Below are 24002 nucleotides of genomic sequence, written 5' to 3'. Positions count from 1 at the left end.
AGCCATCGCCTTTTGATGTGTTATCTGGTCCTCGAGGATGGGAGGTGCACACCAGCTCTTGCCAGAGCCTCTCTGGAAAGACCCCCCCTGTAGGTCTGAAGGTCTGCACTTTGCTTTTATCTAAACCCAGCTCTAATTGAAAGATATAGGTGGTCAATGTGAGCGTCAGCTGGTGTGTTGTTTCTTTTGGTTTTAACGTATTTATGTAAGTCTTTTTAAAAGTAGAAGGTGATTTTTTCTGATCAGCTGTTCACGTTGGTTGAATTGCAGTCTGTTGTGCAGTGCACTGTGAATTAGTGAACTGACTTTCATAATTCTTTGGTTTCCTCAAGTCAGTAAAACTTAGGATCACATTTTGTTTTTCATGTAGGATTGGTGAAATAAGATTTTCCTTTGCTTTTGAAACAAGATTTATTTAATTGTAAAAATTAAAGCTGTGAGATGAGAGCATTCTGATTGGGAATTCAGAATAAAATAGTCTGAAGCGACAGTTGTTTCCTAACACTACACTTGTCAAGATCTTCTTGGTGGTATCTTCTTTCTTTTACTTTTTGGAACAACCCTAATGATATTTATAAAAGCTGAAGATATGCTTACATTCAAAGCTGAGCAAGTAGGAGTGTAAATATGGATATCTAAAAGAAACTGCAAACTGACTCTTTTCATAGCTGCATATAGATGAGAACAAGTAGCTTGCAGCATTGAGTCACTTCTCCCTAGCACAGTTCTGAACTTGCACGCCAAAGGATGATATTTAGAAGACATCTCTCCTTTATTTCAAGTAAAATGTTTGTTAAATTTCTCTTTATCAATTCACTTGTAATTCTGGGTAGTATTTTAGTTGTCTTTTCATCTATAGTGAAGAATCTTATCTAGTCTGTGCAGTTTTTCTACTATAGGAGCATTCAGAAAGCAGAATATTTGCTGTTCAAGTTAGCATCTGACTTAAGCGAATTATGCTATATCAATTTACTTGTTATCTAATACTCACTAATAGGATATCTAAAAACCAGCTTTTCTATTATCCATGTACTTTACCAACAGCAACAAAAAAATAATATTCCCAATCTTAAACTAACTGCACTTCTCTTCATGGTTAATACACATTGTGGAAATCAGGTTTTAGGAAGCCTGTTTTGTTTTAAAAAGAAAAGAAGAAAAGGCACTAACACACACAGATTACAGTTGCTTTGCTAATCTGCAACATTGACATAAAGAAACATTTTTCCCGCTGTTATACCTTAGATCACGAATGTTATCACAAAAGAGGTTTATCAAAGTCTTTACAGGCTTTAAATAGTCTAGTCAATTGGCTGCTTCATAAGGATCCTCTTTAAAGTTGTATTTCTGTGTCCTTTAAGTGCAAAGAACTGAGTTTCTGCACTGTAAAAATTCTATATGGAACTGATAACAGTCCTACATCAGTCTGCTTTAAGGTAGTCTGCAGGAATTATGAATTTATTTGTAATGCACAATAATTAGGTAGGTCTTTTAACTCGTGCCCTAATCAATGGGAGCTGTAAGGCTCACTTCCCTACACCATGGCCCCCTCCTCCGTGTTTCCTCTGTCTTTCCCAATCTCGGTTAACAAAATCATTACAAAATACATGCACAGCAGCCAGATGCTTCACCGAACTTTTACTGTGTATCTGTATTTAGTTGAAAATGTGTATCTCTATAGGAATTATGGTATGGTAGGGAGCTTTAGAGCTAGGGAGGGCAGTAGAATAGATGTCAGCCCTTCTGTTCCTGCATTGAGTCTGTGTAGACACATGCTCTGTGTTGTCACCTGAAGGGACTCCTCTGTTCCGCCGCTAGTGGCCCCTTGATAGCTAGCTTAGATGCTGAGGCTACGTGCTGTGAATACTTTATTTCCTGTCAAGGAATCTATTTGAAAAAACAACATATGAACGCATATCCTAATGTGAACCTAAGGCCTGATATATTAAATATTGTTAGATGAAAGCACAACATAGGGTTATATTTAATTGGGTGGAAATTCAAGCATGTGCTTCAGTGCTTTCTAGAATGAGCTTTTCATGCTTTTTGGTTTAAAAGACTGTGTCAGTTCCAGCTGTAAAGACACTTGTTAGCGGTCTCCTTTGGCAGAAATAGTTTTTACGCAGTCATATGCATCTGGGTTCACTGTACACCAACGTTAGACTCAACTGAAGCATTGGGAAGATGTCTTTCCTTCCATCCCAAGGAGCCACATTCTCCTTCTTATTACTAATTGCCATTGTTAGCACATACTGTCATAGGAAGCAAGGGTTTTCTGAAAAGCTACAGTTTAAAATAGCCATCAGATGCCTGAATGCAGAAACACCTCCGAAGGCAGCACAGCATGTTGTGCAGAGCCTGAGCCGAGTGCTACTCATCTTACGGCAGGCTTGAACACCCCAGGTGTGAGGAACTGCTTGTAGCGTTAATTCAAAGGTACCCTTTGGTTTCAATTCAACTTTTCACTGTGCATCTGTGGAAGAAAACTGGTGTGTGTTTCTTTTAGTTACCATTTACCCAAATAGCACACATAAAATAGATGTTGCGCTGCTTTTCTTCAGGAGAGCGTTCCTCCAGTTGTGTATTCTTTTTATTTTCATCTGCTGGGCTGGGAAGTTTGGCAGGAGGTTAGGTCTGTGATTATACTCAGCACAGACACAATTTTAAAACATGTCTTCTGTCCCAGAAGCATGATTGTCAGTAAAGATTATGGTTTAAAGCTGCTAAGGTGTTTTGAGATTGAAATATAAAACATCCAGCCATATATATCAGAGATCTAACTGAATTTACAGGCCACTTGTTTATTTAGCTTCCTGTCTCAGTCAGTATTTCCTTCTTGGGTGAGCCATATTTTTTCCCTTGAAGTAGTAACTTTTCAACATAAACTTAGTGTTGCACCTGACAGTGCTGCTTTAGTCATATGTAGCTGTGAGCTATTGCTTGAAGAAAGCCGTGAGGGGAAAAAAATCATCAAGGAAAACTTGCGATACGTGTTCCGATTCAACTCTTCACAGAAGCAGCTTAATCTAAGATTAGAGAAACACTGCTCATTAAGATTTGCGTCCCTTCAGTCTGTTTTGGTGGAAGCCGTGATGCTGCTCAGCTTGCTTGATGGATTTTTACTAAAGCTAATGAGAGAGTGGAAACAAAGGCCTTACAGCAGCGGTTAACCATATTTTCTGATAACTCTTACAGATTGTGCAATTATAAATGGATTTTTAAATGCCAAAAAATGCCTTTTTTAAGAGTTAAATGTTAGGTAGTGGGGAGTGTTGTAAATATCTACTTTCAAAATGAGCCTTCAGGCACTGTAATGAACTTGCTGACAGTCTTCTGTGCAATATCTTTTTCCCTTCTGGGTGCTTTAAGAGTATACTATATGTCTTATTTTGTTTCGATCAGTATGTTTTAAGAGTGTGTATATTGGCTAACGATGGATTTTCTTTCTGTACAGCATGGTGGAAGATGTTTCAAAATTTTGCACTTTTCTAGGATTTGCAAGTTTGTAACCTGACAATTTTTAACATGCACACTTTTGTACATAATTAGTATTGTATCTATTTAACATGAGTCTGAAGCAAATAAAAGCAATTCAATGCATAACTTCTCCCTTTATTAACAGCCCCAAAATGAAACCAATGGTGTGGAGTACACTAAAGGAACAATTATTTCATTTGGCAGGTAAAGCTGGGCAGCAGGAAGAGCTGACTTGCTATCCAGTCTTGGTTGTGTTGAAATAACTTTCTTCTGGTGGGGAAGTAATCAAAGTGGATACATGGATGTACAGACACTTTCAGACTAAGAATAGCTATGATTACTCAAGTATTGCAATAACATTTGACTTTTTGCTGGTAGAGGTGTCCAAGACATGAGTTAGGTTGGGGAGAAGAGCCCACTAATGCATATTTATCTTTATTTATGAAAGTTAAGGTTCTCCACCCACCCTGGAACTAGAAGCATCTCTCTGCTTCCTCCTCATTGCATTCCCATAAAGTGACTTTTGCTGCAGAATATGCAAGGCTACAGATTCTGGAGATTACTGTCAATCAGGAGGAAACTGAAATCTGTTCCAGGCTCATGTTCAGTTGGTTTCTTACCCCTGTAAACGAGACAAAACATGTTGTGAGCTTTAACAGGAGCTAGGACAACTGTGCTTCCATCTGTTACGAGGGATAGAACAAAGCATCCTTATTCAGAACATGCAGAGTTTTGACTCTCTTCCTTGCCTGCGTCATGGGAAAGACATATTAGATTTCTTGGTAAACGTTCATATGACTAAAGACATGAGTTCCCGTGTTCTAGAGTTGAACACGTTAGGGCCAAACTGGCATTCCTCTGGCCTTCAAAAAGAGAATGGGAAAGGGAAACAAGGGATTAATTTCTGATGTGAGGAACAGGCAGCGTGGACAAGGAGTCTAACAGAAGTCTCTCTTCCTATCTATCTGAAGGAGGATATCCATTTCAATTCAAATGAAGCACTTACCTCAAAAACAGACGTGCTCCTGTCACTCCTTGCAAGGTGGCTTTGTCTCCTTCCACTAGCAGCATCGCACCTTCCCGCAAGCCCTAATGTAGGTGTAAGCATTTAATGTTATTTTCAAGCTATTTGTAAGGCTAGAATGCTTGTCACAAGCAGTCTTAGTGCAGCTCACCATGACTACCAACAAGACTTTCTCACTCATGTATTTCTAACAAAGTTGCCAAGACAAATTTAGGTGAGTTATCTTGTTTTAGAAGCTGCTTTTCTTGCTTATTTTTCCCTTTTAAAGAAGGACAAACCATTAAGGAGAAAAAGAAAATGTGTTTTTCCAGTTGTTGAGCATTGATAAGGATCATGGCTGAAAACATTGTGACAAAACTAGTTCAGCCAGAAGACACATTCAGAGCAGAGGGAACTGTGATCTACACATCAATGACGAGCTAAGGAGCCACAGATCAGGCCAGTTGACCGACCAGAGATGGAGGATGTGCTGGGGGGCACATAGCCCCATCTCGTTATATGTCCAGCTTGGCAAAAAAAGGCAAAAAGTTGAGACCCTTTAACATGGCCCAGGGCTTGTTGAAGCTTGTTCATCTTTTGCAATCACCACTTCCCCCTGATTTCTGCATGACACAAAAGGGGCAAGCCGTAGACCCTCAGTGTGGCCCAGGACTTGTCCAGACTTGTCCCTCTTTCACAATCACCACTTCCCCCCGCAAGACTTTCCTCTACTCTGGGAGCTATACAAAGCTCACTAAACCAGCATGGTTTGGGGAATACCAGCTCGGCCTTGCCAAGGGAATACCAGTCTACCAGTCTCAGCGAAGGGAATACCAGCTTGGCCTCACCAATACCAGCACGCTGAGGACCCTCACTCCGAACCAGACATCGGAGGATGCTGTGCTCCTGACCCCAGCATCCTCGCCGTGGAACACCAAGGCTGCACATCATCGTACAAGTCCTGTCATCCACACTGTGGGGCCGTAAGAGACTGGATCCCTCACTCTTTTCTTTCTTCCTTTCTCTCTGCTCTTTCCTTCTCTCCTTTTTTCTATACCCCCATTTCTTTGTCTCTCCTTCAGTACTCTCTTTCTCCCTTTCCCTTTTGAACATATAAGGATAACACCATCTTTAAGCTCTGCTGTTGATTTTTGGTTAAATTTCATATTATAGCTACTGATGGTTGCCAGCATATCACTTGCAGTAGGATTTTCGCTATTAATGCGTTGATAAGTTCTGTTATACTTTTTCCAAGTCACCATTCGCTGTAACCAGTATTCCAACAAGAACTTTTACTAAAACTCACAACTGAATTGGACCCTGGAGGTGATTGTCTGTCATTCACATAACCGCACAGAATTAACCCAGAGTTAACTCACACCTGTTCTCATCTGTTGAGTCAGGGCACGTGTCACGTCTAGAGTTAACTCATCCCTCATCCCATCTGTTGGGACGGGACAGTTATTATTTCTTTTTTTTACACCAGTTACAGGGTGTTTCAGAACGACAGACCCCAAAACACCTTGTGTTGTGATTTCAGATTGGGTCCATCTTTTTGAAACACCCTGAACTTGTGCTGCCGCCATTCTTAGATGCACTTTGGGCCAAGCACCAGCCAGCTGGGTTTGTTAGAGCACAAACTTTATACTCCAAGCTGAAGCAGAGGTCCCACTTCCCCAGACAGATGTACTGTAATTACTACTGAATGAGCAAATTCAGAACCTACAGAGAATGAAACATCATGTAAAGTTAAGAATATCTGCAAAAAGATTCAGGGGAGGTATCTTACAATCTGCATGCACATCACCCCCAACATACACCATATGACTGGCCAGTGACTGGAAAGATCAGAGCTGCCTAAAATGTGTTTGGCAACAGGACTTCACACATGTAATCAGCAGAATGCATTTCATTTGTTCTAACACATCTTCTGCAAGTAAGCAAAACCCAAGGTTGAAGCTCTTAGCTTTCCATGCCCCAGTTCTGTAAGGCTTGTCAGGCAGGGAAATCTCCACTGCAAGCTAGCAAGAATGCATTTAAAATATTTACTGTGCTACAGCTATGAACTTCCTGACTGAGAACTACTACTCACCAGAACTGGAGGGGTGTTTGGTTCTTCGTGACACTGGCGAATTCTTTCCTCTCTTGTCTCCTGCAATGAGTGTAGATTAGCTGCCCAGGCAGTAAGGTAGGTCTTGGAGCTCTCCAAGTAGCATGACACAAAGCAATTTCATAACATTAAACAAATCAGGCACTTGCCTTCAAGCAGAATGCTTTCGTTAGACTAATGTATTGAAGGTAGTGGCAGGATTTACTTTAATAGATACATATTTTACCCTTCTTCACTAGCAGCAATTGCTGTAGATTGATCAAACAGAACTAACACAATCCCTAGCCTGAAAAGCCTTAAATTTTACTTCCACTCAATTCATCCAGCTCTATTTTTAATGCTATCTCTTCATGATCACTCTCAGAACAAGAGCACTGAGGACAGTGGTGGAAGCAAACACCTGTGATGCCACCTTCGTGAAAGAGGGTAGTGACCCATGGATTTCCACTGATTACATATCTGCCTGTTTTGTCCTCAAGTAGGTAACGCACTGAAGAATTTCCTGCTGTGAACAGCTCTGCCGTGTTTTCTGAGGGTTTGCTGCTGAACTGAGCAACAGTAGTTAAATCAAACCAGAAGGATTTGTTGGTAAGGAAACACAGGAACACAGCAGGGACTTGGTACAGCATAGAGCTTCTAGCCTCCTCCGGGAGAAACAGCAAAAGCCTTTTATAGGGAAAAGACTGCCTGCTCATCTAGTGACAAGCTAAGATAATTAAATGAGTACCTATAACTTAATCTAAATTCTAGAAGCACACCCTGATCCTCCATCTCTTTAGTGTCCCCTAATTCTTAATACTTCCTCTACCCAAGAAGAAATTTGATTATAAGCATTTGGCCTGTTAAAAGACACACCATAGAAACTCTTCCCTAAGGAATTAGCTCCTGGCAGGCTCCTCAATAATCGGCTCCTCCATAGAGTGGAGATGTCAGTCTTTGTACTTGATGGTTCAAGTGTTTTTCTTTCAGCCACACCAGCACACCCGCGTGCTCAGTGATGGACATGACAGGGGGTGCTCTCTGCAGGGACACTGGCGCCTGAGTATTTTCTCACACAACAGGTTTGCATGCAATCTCAAGATCTCCCTGTTCTGATGGGTCCTTCAGATATTTAAGCCTCTTAATGTATGTTTAAGTTATGTCTTCTGAAGCAGCAGGTAAGACAGACTATGGCAGAACTTTCCAGATACACTATGCGTTGCACCTTAACATTTCAAATTTCTCTCTCCCGGCCCTGCCCCAAATTCCACACCAGGTATGAAGCAACAGTATTTCAGACATTGCAAAGTATCGGTGAGAAACACTCTGTTCCACCTCACTAATACTGTTGCCAACTCCTCTTCCCACTCACAGGAAAGCTTTAGGGAGGAGTAAAATGTTACTGCCTCACTGGCATTGCCCCACTCACATTTCCAGCTGCTCTAGAGAGCAGCTGTTAGAGTTATATAGCTTTGTAAGGCCTCACAAATTCGGACTGTTGTTACACCGCTGCACCCTGGTTACTGCATTAGCTCTGGCATGATTTACTTACACCCATGTGAGTGCTCTTCACATCTGGGTCCAGGTAGTGGGGGTTAATATTAAAAGGCACTAAGCCTAGGGCCTGCAGGGAAGGTGGATAAACAATTGGCATGTCATTGGTAGTATTGATGCTGATCGTAGCAACGTTGGTTCCTGCACTGGATCCCATGTAAGGAGTCCCATCCTGGAAGACAAAAGCAATGATTAGTATGCAGTATTGCAACTAGGAATTACGTTTTATAGCATCCATCAATCTCAGAGACTCAGCGATCAGATCAGATTTAGTACTTCTAGCTCAGTTCACTGCTGACTTCATAAGTGAAAAGCAGACAAACAAGAATTCAGCTTTCTGAAGTGTGCAATAGTTTGTATATGTCGTGATTGCTGGAGAATTAGCTATTGAATGTCCTGCACTTGCAGCTCTGTGACCCCATCACAAGAGAGAACTTATAAGGTAGTCAGTGCATATATTAGACTTTGCTATTAAGAGAGGAGAAACTTGTCTACATTGCAGTTAGAGGAAATATCTGAACTAGCTTTTAACTACCTTCTGAGGAGACTGGGCCACCTGAAGCTGAGTACAATGTTGCCACGGCATCAACTTACCGGCACTATGACCGCTGTAGGTATTACTATTATGTACGTAGCACTATGTACATAGTAGTATGTACTATGCTGTACCTGGAAGGATTCCACACAAACATACAAGCGTATGGATAATGCTAAACAATTTGTAAGAATAAGCTACCTGGAGAGAACTGGTGTGAATATAACCAAATACCTATCTAGATTTCACTGGGAGCCCAACATTTTATGGTTTTTCTGCCCACAACAGGCACTGAGCTTCTGTATATTAAGACAGCCTGGCTAACCTTTCTTCTTGGCAGCTGGCCTTTTCAGATACTGCACTTGCATAAATCGGCCTGAAGTCATGTGCTGTTCCACAGTGCTAGAGGAACACTTTGCTTCTGTTCTCCGCCATGGACGGCATCTTTTTGCTGTGCCTTATGAGATTCACCAGCCAGAACGGGGCTGCTGACCAGAAGGGCTCAATGGCACTCGTACCTCTCAATTCCAGGTCCAAGAGGTACTCAAGGTAATTACACCACTTTCAACATCAACAGGGTGTTGTCTAGAAGGCAGGTATGGATCCAGCTTTATTGCTGGTTTATTAGCAGACAACCTGCAACTTGAACACATCTGTATCTATTAACAAGATACAAAGTGGATATCTCAAGCTGAAAACCAGAGTTTCTGGACATAGATTAAATTCTTCGTTAGTATTTAAAGTTGATGGGCTTCCTTCTGAGGTGCTGTGCAGCATTGTTGATCCTAAGGTTCTACAGTTCCACATGTGGGAAACTGCTCTAGACAGACAGATTGCTGACCTTCTTTTCAGGCTTCAAGGATTAATGACAGCCTTATTTGGCCACAGATTTCAGTTCGTCAGGCTGCATGAGATGGCTCAATATTTGAAGTATATTAAAAATAAATATGTGGAATCAACTCGGATTTGTCTGAACAAGAGCTTGTACATGAGATCCTGCCTTTCAGACTTGGCCCAAACCCTGTAGTTTTTACCTCAAGAACTCTTTTCCTGATCTCCTGTATCAGGCTGTGGTCATACAGAGCTTTCAGGAGACCGAATGTGTTCCCACCTCCTGCAGAAAGGGAGTCCAGCTTATTTAACATGCTTTCACCAACAGTTTTAATTGAAGCCTTTACAAACCAGGCAGACCCAGTGATTTCTATGCTCTGTTCAGGCTATTATCCTGATCTGAGCAGCACTAAAACCAGAAGCTTCAGAAAAATGGTCACTGAGCAGGCCATGGGCTCATGCCCTGAGTTGTCCTTGGAACACCAACGCTGGCTGTTTGGCAGCAGATACGGTTCTAATACGAGGAGCGTGGCATTGGGACTCTGCTCAGTTTAAGCACAGTGGCCCTGCATCTTCCAGACTTCATAAGGCTCATATAGCTGCTATGATCATGTTTTAAACCCTCAAGTACTGTTCAAATTAATAACTTGAAACTTACTGGAGATGAAGTTCCATTGATAAATTTCTCCTGCTTCCCTCCCCACCACTAAATTCAGGGTCTTACTGTTCCCAATTAAAGCACTGTTTTCTGTAGTTTCTAGTAATCACTAGGCCCAGCTTTTTCATTGTTGTCTCTACAGTGCCAGCTCTGAGCAGGACTAATCCAGTGCCCTTTATAAACCCTCATCAGGGAGCAAAAAGTAAAACTTACCAATAAATATTGCTTCAGATGTTCTTACAGCTTCCACTGGATCACAGGATTCATGAATGCTGCCCAGCCCATAACCTTAAATGAAAAAGTATTCACTTTTGCCACTCCAGCTTGGAAGAAGAATGTGGTATGGTCAGACCCCTTCTGCCTTCTCTCCATACCCCACTCAAGACAAAAGTCTCACCAGACAACCAGGGAAACTTTGGAGAACTCTACACCACAAAACTGTATATGTCCTATGTTAGTGCAGGGCTTATGAAGCAAACCTTTGCTTTATGGATACACATGCTCAGTGCCTAAGAGCAGAGCACTTCACTCAGCAGGTGCCACCTGAGGCACAAAGTCCCCCTGAGCATTCCCGGCTCACTAGAAAATGAGAAGGAAAAAGCTGTCAGTGTTCAGCTTGATTCTGAGTCTGTGATGTGCCATCATTGGTCTAGCATTACTACAAATATCTGATCTTTGTAATTTGTTTTTTGGTAACAGTTAAAATGTCTGGCTTTGACAGATTTGCCTTGCTGGGGTTCACTAAGTGCGGGAAGTACCAGGAGAGCCAAAAGTACATGTGACATCTGATAGCAGCAACCTCTGCAAGATAAGGAGCAAGGTGTGCTGCCCAAGGAAGTGAGTACTGCTTATTACTACAGTAACAGGTCCAAAGTTATCCTGAAAGGTGATAGATATTAGACGGAGATGTTGCTGCAGGCTGCTCTGAAAAGATCTTTGCTCGAAGCAAAGCTCAGTTGCTGTTCATCATGGAAATATCTGGCTGGTTGAAATGCATTATAGTCTTCACTTAACCCCAGTAGCTGCACGGCTTGAGCAGAGGTTTAAGATGCATGGGAAGAAACATTCCCTTACGTGACTAAGGAGGATAAAAAGATGCCACTTAGTATTCAGGAACCAAAACTTCCCCCCTGAAGTAGTTACAAAGTGTTTGCAACAAGATTTCTTCCGGAGGCCTCTAAAGCATGGACTTCTAGGCACAAGTCAGCAACCAGCTCCGTGCTGCAGTCCCTCCAGTTACAGCAGAGCCGGCCAAACCCCTCTTCCCCTCTCTGCAGCACCACCCCCGTTCGGAGCCCAGGAAAACGGACTGTGGCAGCGTTGATGCCCAGGGGCGTTCACCACCTCGGCTCCTCTTACAGGAGCGGCTGGCGAGGCCGGTCCCGGGCACGGCCGGAGCGCGACACGGCTGCCCCCGGCACGGCCGGAGCCCGACACGGCCGCTCCCTCGGCAAAGGCGCCGTTTCCGCGTCAGCTGCCCACGGGACTCTGCGCCGGGGCGCTCCAGCCTTACCCAGGCTTTCAAACTGCTCCCTGGTGGTCCGGGCGTAGGCATCTCGGTCGTGCAGGGCGTAGGGAACGAACAGCACCTGCTTCACCTTCCTGGGAGAAGAGAGGGGAGAGAGCGCTTAGCGCGACGGGGGAGGGCCCGGGCAAAATCCAGGTGTAAGATCTACATCACAAACCTGAACGTTAAAATTTTTACGCAGGGATCTTTCAACTAGGTCTATAATCATGGTTTAGCCAGTGAGACCAGGCACACACAATTGATTTGCTTCAGGAGCCTTAGTAGGTTTGAGGCCTGAAGACGTGGCTTATCCAGCTTTTGTTTAATGTTTATAAGTTATGCAGCAGTATTGATGTGGAAAATCCAGCTCTCCTGCTGGAGAGCTTAATCTTAAAATCTTAAATTCAAGGAGGTTGATCCGTTTCCTTACCCTCTCTAGGCATCTAGGCAAGCATCAGTTATCCCTGGGCTGGCTCCAGCTGATGAAAAGTAAGTGCTTTCTGTCTTCGTATCGATCAAGTTCAGCATTGGCAGAGGATGCTGCTCATGACCAGACACCCTCTTTGTGTTCCTCAGGGATGGCAACTTGCCAGACATCATTGCCAGCAACAGTTTTCATGAGTTCCTGGTGAACCTTCATGAAAAATACGGCCCACTGGTCTCTTTCTGGTTTGGAAGGCGTCTTGTTGTCAGCCTTGGCTCCACTGATCTCCTGAAACAACATATCAACCCCAACCGGTTGTGTAAGTGTTCTTTGCTTTGTTTTTGAGTCCATTTGTTCCTCCTGGCCTTGCTTGGCATCCTATGTCAAAGGAAGCTGGGGCTTCATTCTAAGTAGAAAGAAAATGAGACTTAGTTTGTAGCTGTCATGGTGGGTCAGGTATGTCTTTGGTCCTTCTTATTGGAATTGAGCGTCAGTGACCAAGAGTTGCTGCTGTCCAATGGCCATCAAGAAATTAGCATGCTTGTGTCTTTTACCATCTCCCTACAACCAAATGTTGATGGAAAACGTAATGCTCATTAGTAACTTGAAACTGCAAGGTGAAGATCCTGCAGCCATTTGGCAAACATTTTAAAACCAGCTTGAAATACAATCTAAGAGAAGGAACTTTGCTAAATTAAGTCTGAAAACAGCTGTGCTAGATTGTGATAGCTCACTGGTGTGGTTCAGTATGGAGGTTTTTAAAGTAGTATTTGAAGTGCTTTAACTTCTGTTTTTCTTTGATGTGTGGAACTTTGTGCTGAAAGCTTCAAATGATCTTCCAGACTTGGAAGTGATCAGTGGTGCTGGTAGCTGAGTTCGCCATCTTAGTCCTGGGAGGGTATTTGAATTTATGGTGTAAGCCTCTTAGGTGGGTGCTTTTCTTCCTAAGGTGATGCCAGACAATAAGTTAACTCAGTTGACGTTTGGCTTTAACCTCTTGTTTTTCCAGTTTTCATCCTATAAGGTTGAATAAGGTGCTGGTTGCACAGCTCTGACCTGACACTGCAAGCTGTCTATAGGCACAGGCACATATCTCAGCATCGCTTTGTGCTGAGGTCATGACGGGTAAGCTTTTTGTGCAATTGCATGATGGACTCAAAGAAAACGGTGACAATCTGGGGAAGGTGTGGGAGTTAGCAAAGATCAGCAAGACACAGTAGATAGCAATGACACTCCAGAAGGTGGAAACCCACTCTGAAGGAGCTGAATGCACTTGTGTGTCTTTGGGAAATTGAGCAGACAGTCACTTTCTCCACACTCAGAGAAGTGGTGACAAGCACTTGAGCAGGGAAGTTCTCAGAAATGTACTGAATTTTGGAGTACCCAAATACTGGAAAAAAACCCTAAATACAGTGCCTGGACTTAAAATACAGGTAATGAAGTGACCCAGGCAGCTACAGACTAGCCTGGCATCCTGCTGTGCCCAAGGGCTAAATAGGTTTGTTAAGGATGGGGGTAAATAGGAAATGCATGCTGTACTCCTTTGATAATTGGACTTCTAGACAAGGAAAGAGATAGAATTGTGTTTCTGTCAGAGTTTCAGTTCAGAATTTGCTTGGACACTGCTTGGATTATCACTGAAGGTGGAGGCAAAGGGATATGAAAAGTGAAAGTGGGAGCAAGGCTGGATTGTGTTGAGAAAGCGAAAGGCTGGGTTGGGGAGGTTAAATACTCCCAGTTAGGTTGGCAGCCTGTCCTGATGGCATCACACTGGGACCCCTTGCCAGCACAGGGAAGCAGAGTGTCAGAGCAAGGAGACGCGTACCCCTGGGCTGGGGCAGCAGCAACAGGAAGGGGAGGAACAAGAGCTGGATTGATGGCCTGCAGGATGACATGGCCACGGAAAAAAAGAAAAGAGTGCATGTATTTTCTGTAGAGAGAGGAAAGGATGATGAAACATGAGCCAGACCTGGAATCCTGTGTATGGCTCTGGCCCCCGCACTCAGCATGATTTTGAATAAAGAAAGTGCAAAGGCAGGCTGCTAGCCTTGAAGTTGGACTAATTGCATTCACAGTTATTAATAGGTTCCTAGTGCCAGGAGACTATTTTTCCTTATGTTTAAGGCAGTGTTTGAAGTTGGTACCTTTTCGTGGCCTCTTAGGGCTTTGTTGAGATTAGTTTGCAAGGAGAATTCAAAGGAAGTAAAACTTTGCTGCTGGGACTGGCAGTTCCTGTGAGATGTTCCGGGTAAGCAGGACTGCGAAGGGTGTGGGTGTAAAAAGGGTGGACTAGCTCAGGATTGCCAGGACCAGTGTGTTCAGAGACCCACTTGGAAAACTCCCATGAGCTGATGTCACCTTTTGGGTTGGGACAATAAACCTGATGCACATCAAGTGCTGGAGATGGAGCTATGGGTCCTGGCTTGTTTGAGCAGGACCGCTTTAAGGACTGCTTTATTGCTGTTCTGTGTGCATTTGTTCTCTGCAGGTTCAGAGGTCCTTTCCATTTGTGATACTCAGTTCTGCTTGGCATTTGTTTCGACTGTCTAGAGTTAGATCTTTTCCCCACATTCACTTACAATGATGTCCAGGACAACACTCTGAGGCTCATGGAATGAGGGAGATTTCCTTGTAAGTGGAAGGAACATTTGAAATTTTTGTATGCTTCACTGAGAGGACTGAAAATGTAGCCTTAAGATGTTTTCAAGACAAGGACAAAGGAAGAAGTCTGTGAAAGCTGACGCAGGACAGAGCTCTATCTCTGAGAGACCGTTTGTGCCTTGTGGAGTCCCCGTGGAGAAACAGCCATTTCCCAAATGCTGCGAGGCAGGGCCAGCCCTCAGCAAAGGGCAGCCTGGGCTCCGCAGTCCTGAGCGCACAGCACAGGGTGGGTCAGTGGCATGGCTCTGTCATTTTGCACCAGAGACAGGGGAGACAAAAACAGCCCGTGCTTGATCCAGCAGTTTTCTTTCATCTGCACCAGGAGAATTTTGCAGTTTGTGCAGGTGGTGGTGCTAAGCATCCTCTGGCCTCTCCAAATGCATCTGCTTGCCAGATTTGCCGTGTGGGCTTCACCACCAACCATGTGTCTTTCTGGCTACCCCAGCACTGTACCTCGCTCTGCCAGGAACAGTTAGCGGGCCATTGTGGCACGAATAGCAGCAGCAGCCCATCCGTGGCAAAGCAGCTCGGAGGAGGAATTGGCAGCAGCAGCTAGAGTCACATAACAGCCTACTCCACGTGGAGAGCCACCGGTACCATCTGCTCTGCCGAAAGACACACACACATACTCCTTGTCATTCAAAGTGGGAAAGAGGGTGAGATGCAGAGCTTAAAAACATTGGAAGGGAAATGATATGAGAGAAAAGTATTTAGGAAAGTTTACCACATTCATGGCCTCATTAGCTACCTCCATGTCATTAGGCAGTAAGACCTGTGCAGGTGGGAATTGTCTCGTATGTTTGTCTGGTAGCGCAATGAGGCCCTGATCTCTGCTGAGAATCCTAAATACAGCCACAACTGGTAAAGTCATATGTGTCTAGCTCAGCCTTGATGTTTTCTGATGCCTCAGAGGTTTCATTTTCCATCTGGGAGAAATAACAAACTCTCATAAAATATCCCTCTTGAAAACCCCCTGATTGCTGCTTCTAAGTAGTTCCTTAAAGATTCTGCCAGTTTTGCAAGACCCACAGAAAAGTTTAGAGAAAGGGAAAAGCATAAGCCATTCTTTATTGCATAGTTTTGCCTTGACATCTAATGTACCTTAGCAACTTTATTAAGTAAAGGCCCCTGGTGGTGAAATTCAGAGTTAAAAATCTAACTGAAGTGAGCTGTGGATATGAAGGAAGGAGGATGTGTGTTTTTATCTAGTTTCTACACCATTGCAAGCGTCTGTGCAGAAGGAAGATGGGAAGTAAGGCAATTAGAAGTACAAAGTATTCTGTAGCTTTGTGGGGCACTGTTTTCTGTCTGAGCTCTGCTGGAGGCAGCCCTCGACTGAGAAAGGTGGGTGTTAGTTTGGGAAGAGCTCATCAGCAGGGAACTCGGCAAATGCAAGAGAAATCATGCAGGAGCAGTAGGGTGTCAGCTGAGGTTTGCTGGGCCGTGAAGCAAGGTGAGGAGCACACAGAGCAACCTTTGGCCCAGTCTCTGATGGGAGCTGATCTGTGTTGAGCACACAGCCATGGTCAGGGCAGGAGAGCGCACCAGGTGTCAAGAGGGAATGTGCTAGAGGGGCTGCAGGTCAGGCTGGAGGAGGAGGGAGAGGAGCACAGCACGCTTACTGGTGTCACCACGTCAGTGACACCACCAGCTGGGAACTGGAAAGCTGGAAACAAGCTTCTGAGGTGTTACTGCTAAAGAGTTCCTTGGCAGAGCCAACAGGCCTCCTCTGCAGGGGTTGCTGATCACAGGATGGTGCTCTGCCCGAGAAGAGACCTTATAGGAGGTCCCAGCCCACTGAGCAAGAGAAGATGTACAGCCCAAAGAGGTGCACAAGTAACAGTGCCTGATTAAAGAGGTAACTGTTTTCATCACCTCTGTGTGGTGTGACTGCCTGACTTTTGAATGGCGTTTCCTTTTTTGCTTTCAGCGGATCCTTTTGAGACAATGCTGAAGTCCCTCTTGAGGTACCAGTCCAGCCTGAATGCGGATACAGGAGAGAGCCACATGAGGAGAAAGCTGTATGAAAATGGCGTCAACAAGGCCTTGCAAAGTAACTTTGCTCTCATCCAGAAAGTGCGTAACTGCCTTTGTACAGCAGAGAAGCCCTGTGTGGCTCACAGGGGAACGTTTAGTGAGAATGATCACTAGGATAAAGGAGCTGTGTTCAAATTAGTGCTGGACCTATAAGCATCTGAGACAGCAAACAGTCTCTGCCCATTCAAGCAGGGTGTGAATATTTGGTTTCTCTTAGCTTCAGTGGGTTAGGGGGAAGGCTCAGCTTGATGGCTTTTTATGCCAAGATACCAGATGCAGTTAAACATACTGGAGCATCTGGATTCTAGATTTATTTCCCAGGACAGGAGTGGGGAGCAAGGAACCAGCTCTTGGGATCACAAACAGGTGAAGAACTGTTCTGTTGACTCAGTCCAGCAGCCAGAATTTGATCTGTGTCTTCTCAGTCGGGAGCTACGAGCATTAAAGGTTGTAAGGCTTCTGTTGTGATAGAGGGAGCAGGAGAGGAGGACAGGGCTACCTTGTTGGGGGGAAACCTTGGGAAGACGCACAAGATTTGAGGCTAAAATGTTACTGTTTGTAAGTTAATGGAAGGAAACCCTGGAAAGAGTGTAGCTTCATGTCATAGCCATGAAAATGTGATCTGCCCTAGCAACTGGGTGGGAATGTCTCCAGGGTAGGTTTGGTAAATAGGCTGCTGATATTACTGCCAACTAATGGTTCCTTCCCTCTCCAGCTGTCAGAAGAGTTGCTAGCCAAATGGCTGTCTGTGCCTGAGGCGCAACACGTGCCCCTCTGCCAGCACATGCTGGGCTTTGCCATGAAGGCTGTCACACAGACAGCTATGGGCAGCAGCTTTGAAGATGACCGGGAAGTTATCCGATTCCGCAGGCACCACGATGTAGTAAGTGTCACAAAGAGCCAGGAAATCTCCTATTATCTTTTCCTACGCCAGCAGCACACGGCTTGTGTCTGTGTACAGTTTAGTACAAGCTACTGCTGAGACTTGAACATTAAGTTAACATTAAGAGCCTGAGGGCTCTGCCTCAGTTATCCCAAGCTGAAACTGTCAGAAGGATCCTACTGCTCATCCTGCTGTCATTAGTCTAAGACATTTCTAGAGGATCTATGGGGATCAGGAGCCCAGATCCAATGGCAATTGAAAGGTGTTTGGTACATAAGTGAGTTAAACTCTGTTGGGAATGCTAATGGCACTTCCACTTTTCAAAGATCTTCTGAAGGCTCTGGGACATTGTGGAGACAGGAAAATCAGAGAAGGTCCCAAGCTGTGTCCTCATCTGGGGATGTTAAATCTGCTGGTGATAGGGTAGGAAAGAAATAGTTAATCTCCCATTAAAGAATCCCATGCTTTTTTTCCTACAGTTGTAATTACAGTTGTTTCATTTCAATTCAGTTTCAGCTATCATAATATCTGGAATGAGATAGGCTGTCCTAGAGAGGAGACCAGTCTTGTAGTCACGGGAAGTCTTCATTTGATTTGGTGTTTTCGTATTACTGAACAGGGGAAGAATAGAAGGGTCTCAGCTTGCGGTGAGTGATGATGCTCTTCTCCCTGTCCTTTCAGATCTGGTCAGAGATTGGGAAAGGTTTCTTGGATGGGTCTCTTTACAAAAACATGACCAGGAAGAAGCTTTACGAAGATGGTAGGTACCTCCCAAAATCAGGGTCTTCCTTCCACTCTGATTGATACTGATTTTCAAGCCTGTTATGGCAGTGCTTTTATTTCTTATATATTTCACGGTAAGTTACTTTATTTCTCAGTTGTCCTGTCTTTTTTGTCATGAATAGTTAAAGCCTTTCAGTATTGATTGAGAAGATGTTAAAAGCAGTTTGTATCCAGAACTAAGGATTTGCTTGTTAGTCCTCCAAACCCAGTGTTTCCATCTTTTTGTTGTTAGTTCTTTGGGTTTCAGAACCTGAGCACAACTACTGTCCCATTAAAATGGGCTTTTCTCATGGGCACTTGTTCAGGCCTGTTGCTGAGTTGTAGCAGTATGATGCATTAGGACACAATTTCACAAACTCCAGGTAGTGCAGGTTGGTGTTTAGGTGTTGCTGATTTCAGCTCATCGAGTACGTGTCTCAGTTATACCTGTAAGGCTGGCTTTTTATAGGCAACCTGTCTTGCTTGGTTCCTTCCTTTTCAACTAAATTGGAGATATTGCCTTCCAAATTGACAGCAACATGTAACAGAGGCTGCTTCTGTAAGTGAGCCCAGCAGGGCCAGCTGGTCTGAAAATCTGCTTGGGGAGATGGATTTGCTTCTCTGCAGCACTCAGAATGACCAGGTTTTAAAATAAACATGTTTTTTTGCTTCCAAAGCTCTGATGGAGATGGAATCCACCTTAAGGAAAGTTACAAAGGAGCGCCGAGGGAGATCATTCAACAGACACATCTTTATAGACACCTTGCTGCAGAGGAGCCTGAGCGACCAGCTGGTGTGTGCAGCTAAGTCATTACACACCAATGGACTTGCTCATTACATTGTAGCCTTTGATTAATTTAAGCTTTTGCATCTTAGATCAGATTCCTTACTAAAGCAGAGTTTCTGGTTCTTTTTCCGTCCCCACAATGTTTAATTGCATTAGGCTTCGGTAGCTTCCTTGCCACCGCTTCATTGCTATTTTTATAAGCCAGAAGTATGTTAGCACTATGCATGGCTCATGTCATCCCAGTGCAAGGTCTGTGGAGAGTTCACTCCATGTCTTCTAGATGTATTTCCTGCTCTCTGCACTAAAGGGATTTCATGCGCTTGAATGGAGAATGTGCCGCTTCTTTTTTATCTTTACAGTCTCATGAGCTTCATTCTCTGAAGTAGATTTTATTTCCTAGATTCTGGAAGATACCATGATTTTCTCCTTGGCAGGATGCATAATCACTGCTAACTGTAAGTACAGATTGTAAGTAACTTTCCATCCTCAGATTCAGCTGTCTGAAGCTCTGTGTGATGACATGAGGCTTGTTCTAGGCTAACAAAAATTATAGTCATCATTCTGTTTCTCCTGAGCTACAGATGTGTAGGACACGCTAATTTTACAGCGGACTCTTGACACAGCCTCACAGCTAGTGATTTGAAACTAAGCTGTGTTTGACAACCTTCCCAGTCTTTTGGTGAACCTTAGATTTTCTTCCCATTGTTTTTCACTTGCACTCTCAACTCAGCCAAGTGATGCTAAATTTCATGAAAAAGCACCAAAAGATGTCAGCTACAAAGATTGTGTTGTAAAATAGGCTCTGGCACATGGGAAGGAAATTAGAGCAGAGTGCTGGAATTTGACTGGCTGCTTTGAATTTCTGGAGGATAGGAGTGCTCCATGTATGGAAGGCTTTCAAATAAGCTACTTTGTGATTTGTGCAAAGATTATGGAAAAAAAAAAATATGGATATAAATAAGCTGGAGCTGTGTAAAATCTTCTATGATGGGGGATGGTTATCAGGCCCTGTATCTCAGCCAGTGGGCTGGAACTCCAAAGAAAACCTCCTAGGTGCAGCTGGGTGTTAAAGATTGTGGCAAGTAAATTGGGCAAATATGATAATGCTCCTCCCAGAGAATATCTTCTCCAATTTTAAGGGGCTCGACTCCTCAGGGATTCCAGATAGTTCTAATGAATAGACAGGTTGGAGTGGTAGGAACATTTACTTGTAGCTTTAGGAAAACTGTATCCTACACAGTTATTTCTTATGCAAGGTTTCTGTTTCACTCCGCTATTGAAAATATCTCTTGAATAGCTCACAAAATAGCTGTAGATGTGAGGGAGACAAGTGCTGGCCAGCCTGCTGCAGGGAGCTCTGCTGCTCTTCTTGCTCCCAGTCAGGAGCCCCAGACGTTGGCTGTCTGGAGTACCCACCTCAGATGTGCTGGGGAAGCCCCCTAAATAAGGGAATTTTCTGATGCTTTGGACAAACCAGCCTTTCATTGGCGTGGCTGGCCTAAAACCCTGGTTCCCCAGGGTTTGCTGGGCTGTGTGGTCCCTTCCCCAGCCTGCTGTGACCAGAGGGTCATCCTTTTCTGTGCCAAAAAGTAATGTTGCAAATACAAGAAGTAAGAAAACTGAATTCAGTTTGTAAAGGATTGAATTTTCTGGGCCCAGTCTTATATTGATTTCTTCCCCAGCGTGTACCTGGGCAGTCTATTTCCTGACAACCTCCGAAGATGTTCAGCAGAATCTGTACAAGGAGATGGACGACGTTCTGGGGAAGGGACCAATTACACATGAGAAAATCGAGCAGCTCAGGTGGGTCCTATGGAAGGAACTGCGGAGGAAGGTTGTGTGGGGACAGGGGCTTCATGTACTGGACCTGGTGCCCAGCCTACACTGGGGCAGGATAAGGCATCCCAGAGCTACTCTGTTCTTTTTTCTGGAAGTGATCAAACCACAGCATGACTTGCAGCACAGACAGAATGTGCCGTAGGGCTCCAGACATGGGGACCAAGCTGCTGTCTTCAGGGTGTCTATAAGAAACCCTTTAGGTTCATTGGCAGAGCACAGAATCAGTGCCCAGGCTGCCAGGCCAAAATTTTTTTGCTTCTTGTTTTGTTTGGTTTCTCTCCTGGTTTTCAGAAAGTTATTTTAATGGTTGGATTCATTTTAGACATACCTAGAGAGAAAGCATGGAGTAATCTTCTTTCAAAAGGGCCACAGAACTAGGATGATGGCTGGTCAACAGTGTGCCTTTATTTTTCATGCATCTGTTGGTGCAACGGGGTACGTTTTGTATTTGGACCAATGTCAGAGTTTCAGTAAGGGAGTATTGAGTGTGTGGGTTTCTTGCCCCGTCTTGTATGGGTGAGAGGTTCAGGATAAGGACTGGTGTGTTTATGCTTTTAAGCAGAGTCAGTTTGGTTTAAAATCAGAAAAAAAGTGTGGCGAAGAGAGATTTCAGTAGCCTTCCCTAAAAGCTGATAATGAGATTCAATGCTTCTTGCGAAGATGCTGGGATTCTTGGCCAGAAAAAAGACAATGAAGTGCCTCGGTGTGGCTTGAGAGAACTCCAGGAGCAGACTGTGGCCCAATGCAGCAGGTGCCACCACAAGGACATGGACAAACTTCTCTCTGGGAGGGTTAAACTGACCAAGTCTTATGGTTGCAGGTACTGTCGGCAAGTCCTATGTGAGACAGTGCGAACGGCAAAGCTCACTCCCATTGCTGCACAGCTGCAGGAGCTGGAGGGAAGAGTCGACCAACATACCATCTCCAAAGAGGTAGGGCAGTACTGGGAGCACCAGAGCATGTTCCTTTCCTGGAGGGGAATTTGCCGTTTCCTCTTCTTCCTGCAGGGTGGTGAGGCACTAAGACCATTTCTTCTGACGCTGTTGAACCCGAGCAGCTGCTCTGGCATCTCAAAGTACAGCTTAGCTCGAACTTCGCCCTGTAGTTCCTCTGTGGCAGAGGCTCTGGGAATTCATGGTCTCTTCCTGAGCAGATTTGCTTCCAGTTCTGGGTCCACCGGGGGTGAATTGTCTTTTGAAGGGGCTTACGGGTTCAGTTGTGCATAACAGAGCATGATTTCAGGCCTGATCGTATCACCCAAATACTTGCTATCACTGGTATTCATCTTCATACTTGGCCCTCCCTCCTTGCCATTGTTCGCTCTACCCATGCTCCTTTGCTTTGTTTTCATTACATTCTTTGAGACAGACTTCTACGCATCTGGAAAAATATCAGGACAAGACAGTAGAAACCCTGGCTGTGACCTTTAGGCACTATTACAATGCAAAGATAGAGGTGCGATAGAATCATTTTGGTTGAAAAACACCTCTACGATCATGGAGTCCAACCGTTCCCCACCCCCGGAACTGGCCCGTGTCCTGAGACCCTCATCTCAGGTCTGTCCAACCCTCCAGGGCTGGTGACTCCAGCACTGCCCTGGGCAGCCTGTTCCAATGCCCCACAGCCCTTTGGGGAAGAAATTGTTCCTAAATCCAACCTCAACCTCCCCTGGTGCAAGTTGAGGCCGTTTCCTCTGCTCCTGGCGCTTGTTCCTGGGGAGCAGAGCCCGACCCCCCTGGCTCCAAGCTCCTTTCAGGCAGTTCAGAGCTCAGAAGGTCTCCCCTCAGCTCCTGTTCTCCAGCTGAACCCCCAGGTCCCTCAGCCGCTCCCATCACACTTGTGCTCCAGCTTGGTGAGGCCAAGTCCCAGGTGGCCGGTGAGGGAACAGGTGGGACTGGGAAGGGTGAGAGGATAAGTCATCCATACAATGTCCAGCCTCACTGGACTGCTCTCCTGCCTGTCCAGATGTCTCCATGAGACCCCCTGGATCAATACCCATTGTAGAATGCTGCTATCACTTCTTGTATACACTGAAAAATGATAGAAAACAACTTGGAAAGAAAAACCCTTCTTTTATGAAATCATGTTTGAAATCTTCACCATGAAGTATCTGACGGAAAGCTCTCCCAGGAGTTGTCCGAGTGCTGAGGACTCTCTCTCAGCCGTTCCTCCCAGCAGAGCTGTTCCAGCCTCGGATCCTCCCTGTGGCTCCTCTGGCCGCTCCCGCTGTCCCGCCAGCCCCGCCGGTTCCCGAGGGAGCGCTCCAGTTTCTTGCCCGGTGTCCCGGCGGCAGCGCCCCGGCCCCACAGGGACCCAGCGCGGGGCTGGGGCGGGCACAGGAACCGGCAGCAGCAGGTGAGGACGTGCATGGTGGTCCCCTCTGCTGTCCTTCCCTGGGGGCTGCCCTGCAGTTATTGACATAAAGAACAACTTGGTGTCTAAATAAAAGAGGTTGCTGTGAGCTAAGAGGATAAAAAACAAAAAGGGGAGCCCAGAGAAAGGGGAGGAGAAAGGACACAGACAGGGAGAGGGAAGTGGGGGAGTCAAAGAAGAATCAAGTGTTTTCCCTTAGAAGCAGAAAGGAAAAAAGGAAGGAAACGTTAAGAAAAGAACCCCCAGCGCTGTCCCCAGCCCCGGCTGCACAGCGGCGCCCAGAGAGCCTGTGCAGCCGCTGCCTGGGGAGGAGGCGACTCTGCAGCCTCCAGCTGTGGTGTCACCAGCTCCCATCGCCTCCAGGACACGCTGCCCTGCGAAGGCTGGCGAGGCCGCCCCTCTCCAGGGACTGGTGCAGCCACCCGCCGTCCCGAGCAAGGAGGCAGCAGCCAGTTCTCCAGCCTCTGCAGGGATGGGAGCAGAGCGGGGGCCTGACCCGCACCCCGACCCAGAGGGAGGGCAGAGCCCTGGGGCTGACGGGCTCTCCCCGCCCGCCTCCTGCTTAGCAAGGTACCACTCCCC

At 45.2% G+C, this 24002-nt stretch overlaps 2 protein-coding genes and 1 pseudogene across 3 annotated transcripts in view; 2 read left to right on the top strand and 1 right to left on the bottom strand.

The window, feature by feature from the left end:
- LOC308041735 (neurobeachin-like protein 1) overlaps positions 1–24002 on the top strand; it is a 347706-nt pseudogene that overhangs the window by 171368 nt on the left and 152336 nt on the right. The window lies entirely within an intron of this gene.
- On the bottom strand, positions 4021–11883 carry LOC308041684 (alpha-aspartyl dipeptidase-like; the record flags this gene model as incomplete). The annotated part of the gene is made up of 8 exons (XM_080346589.1): positions 4021–4099; positions 4484–4566; positions 6573–6632; positions 8122–8295; positions 9693–9772; positions 10361–10435; positions 11661–11745; positions 11833–11883. The coding sequence occupies 8 exons, from the start codon at positions 11881–11883 to the stop codon at positions 4021–4023; spliced, it is 687 nt and encodes a 228-aa protein (XP_080202715.1).
- LOC308041683 (cytochrome P450 20A1-like) lies at positions 11980–22233 on the top strand (the record flags this gene model as incomplete). Its single annotated transcript, XM_080346588.1, has 11 exons — positions 11980–12000; positions 12094–12143; positions 12231–12397; positions 16670–16815; positions 17492–17659; positions 18341–18419; positions 19099–19214; positions 19609–19663; positions 20891–21011; positions 21868–21979; positions 22201–22233. 11 exons carry the CDS (start codon positions 11980–11982, stop codon positions 22231–22233), a joined length of 1068 nt encoding a protein of 355 aa, XP_080202714.1.

This window comes from Nesoenas mayeri, assembly GCF_963082525.1.
Source record: "Nesoenas mayeri genome assembly, chromosome: 6".
Classification (NCBI taxonomy): domain Eukaryota; kingdom Metazoa; phylum Chordata; class Aves; order Columbiformes; family Columbidae; genus Nesoenas; species Nesoenas mayeri.
The sequence above is the reverse complement of the archived record's forward strand: the minus strand, read 5'-3'. Positions and strand labels throughout refer to the sequence as shown.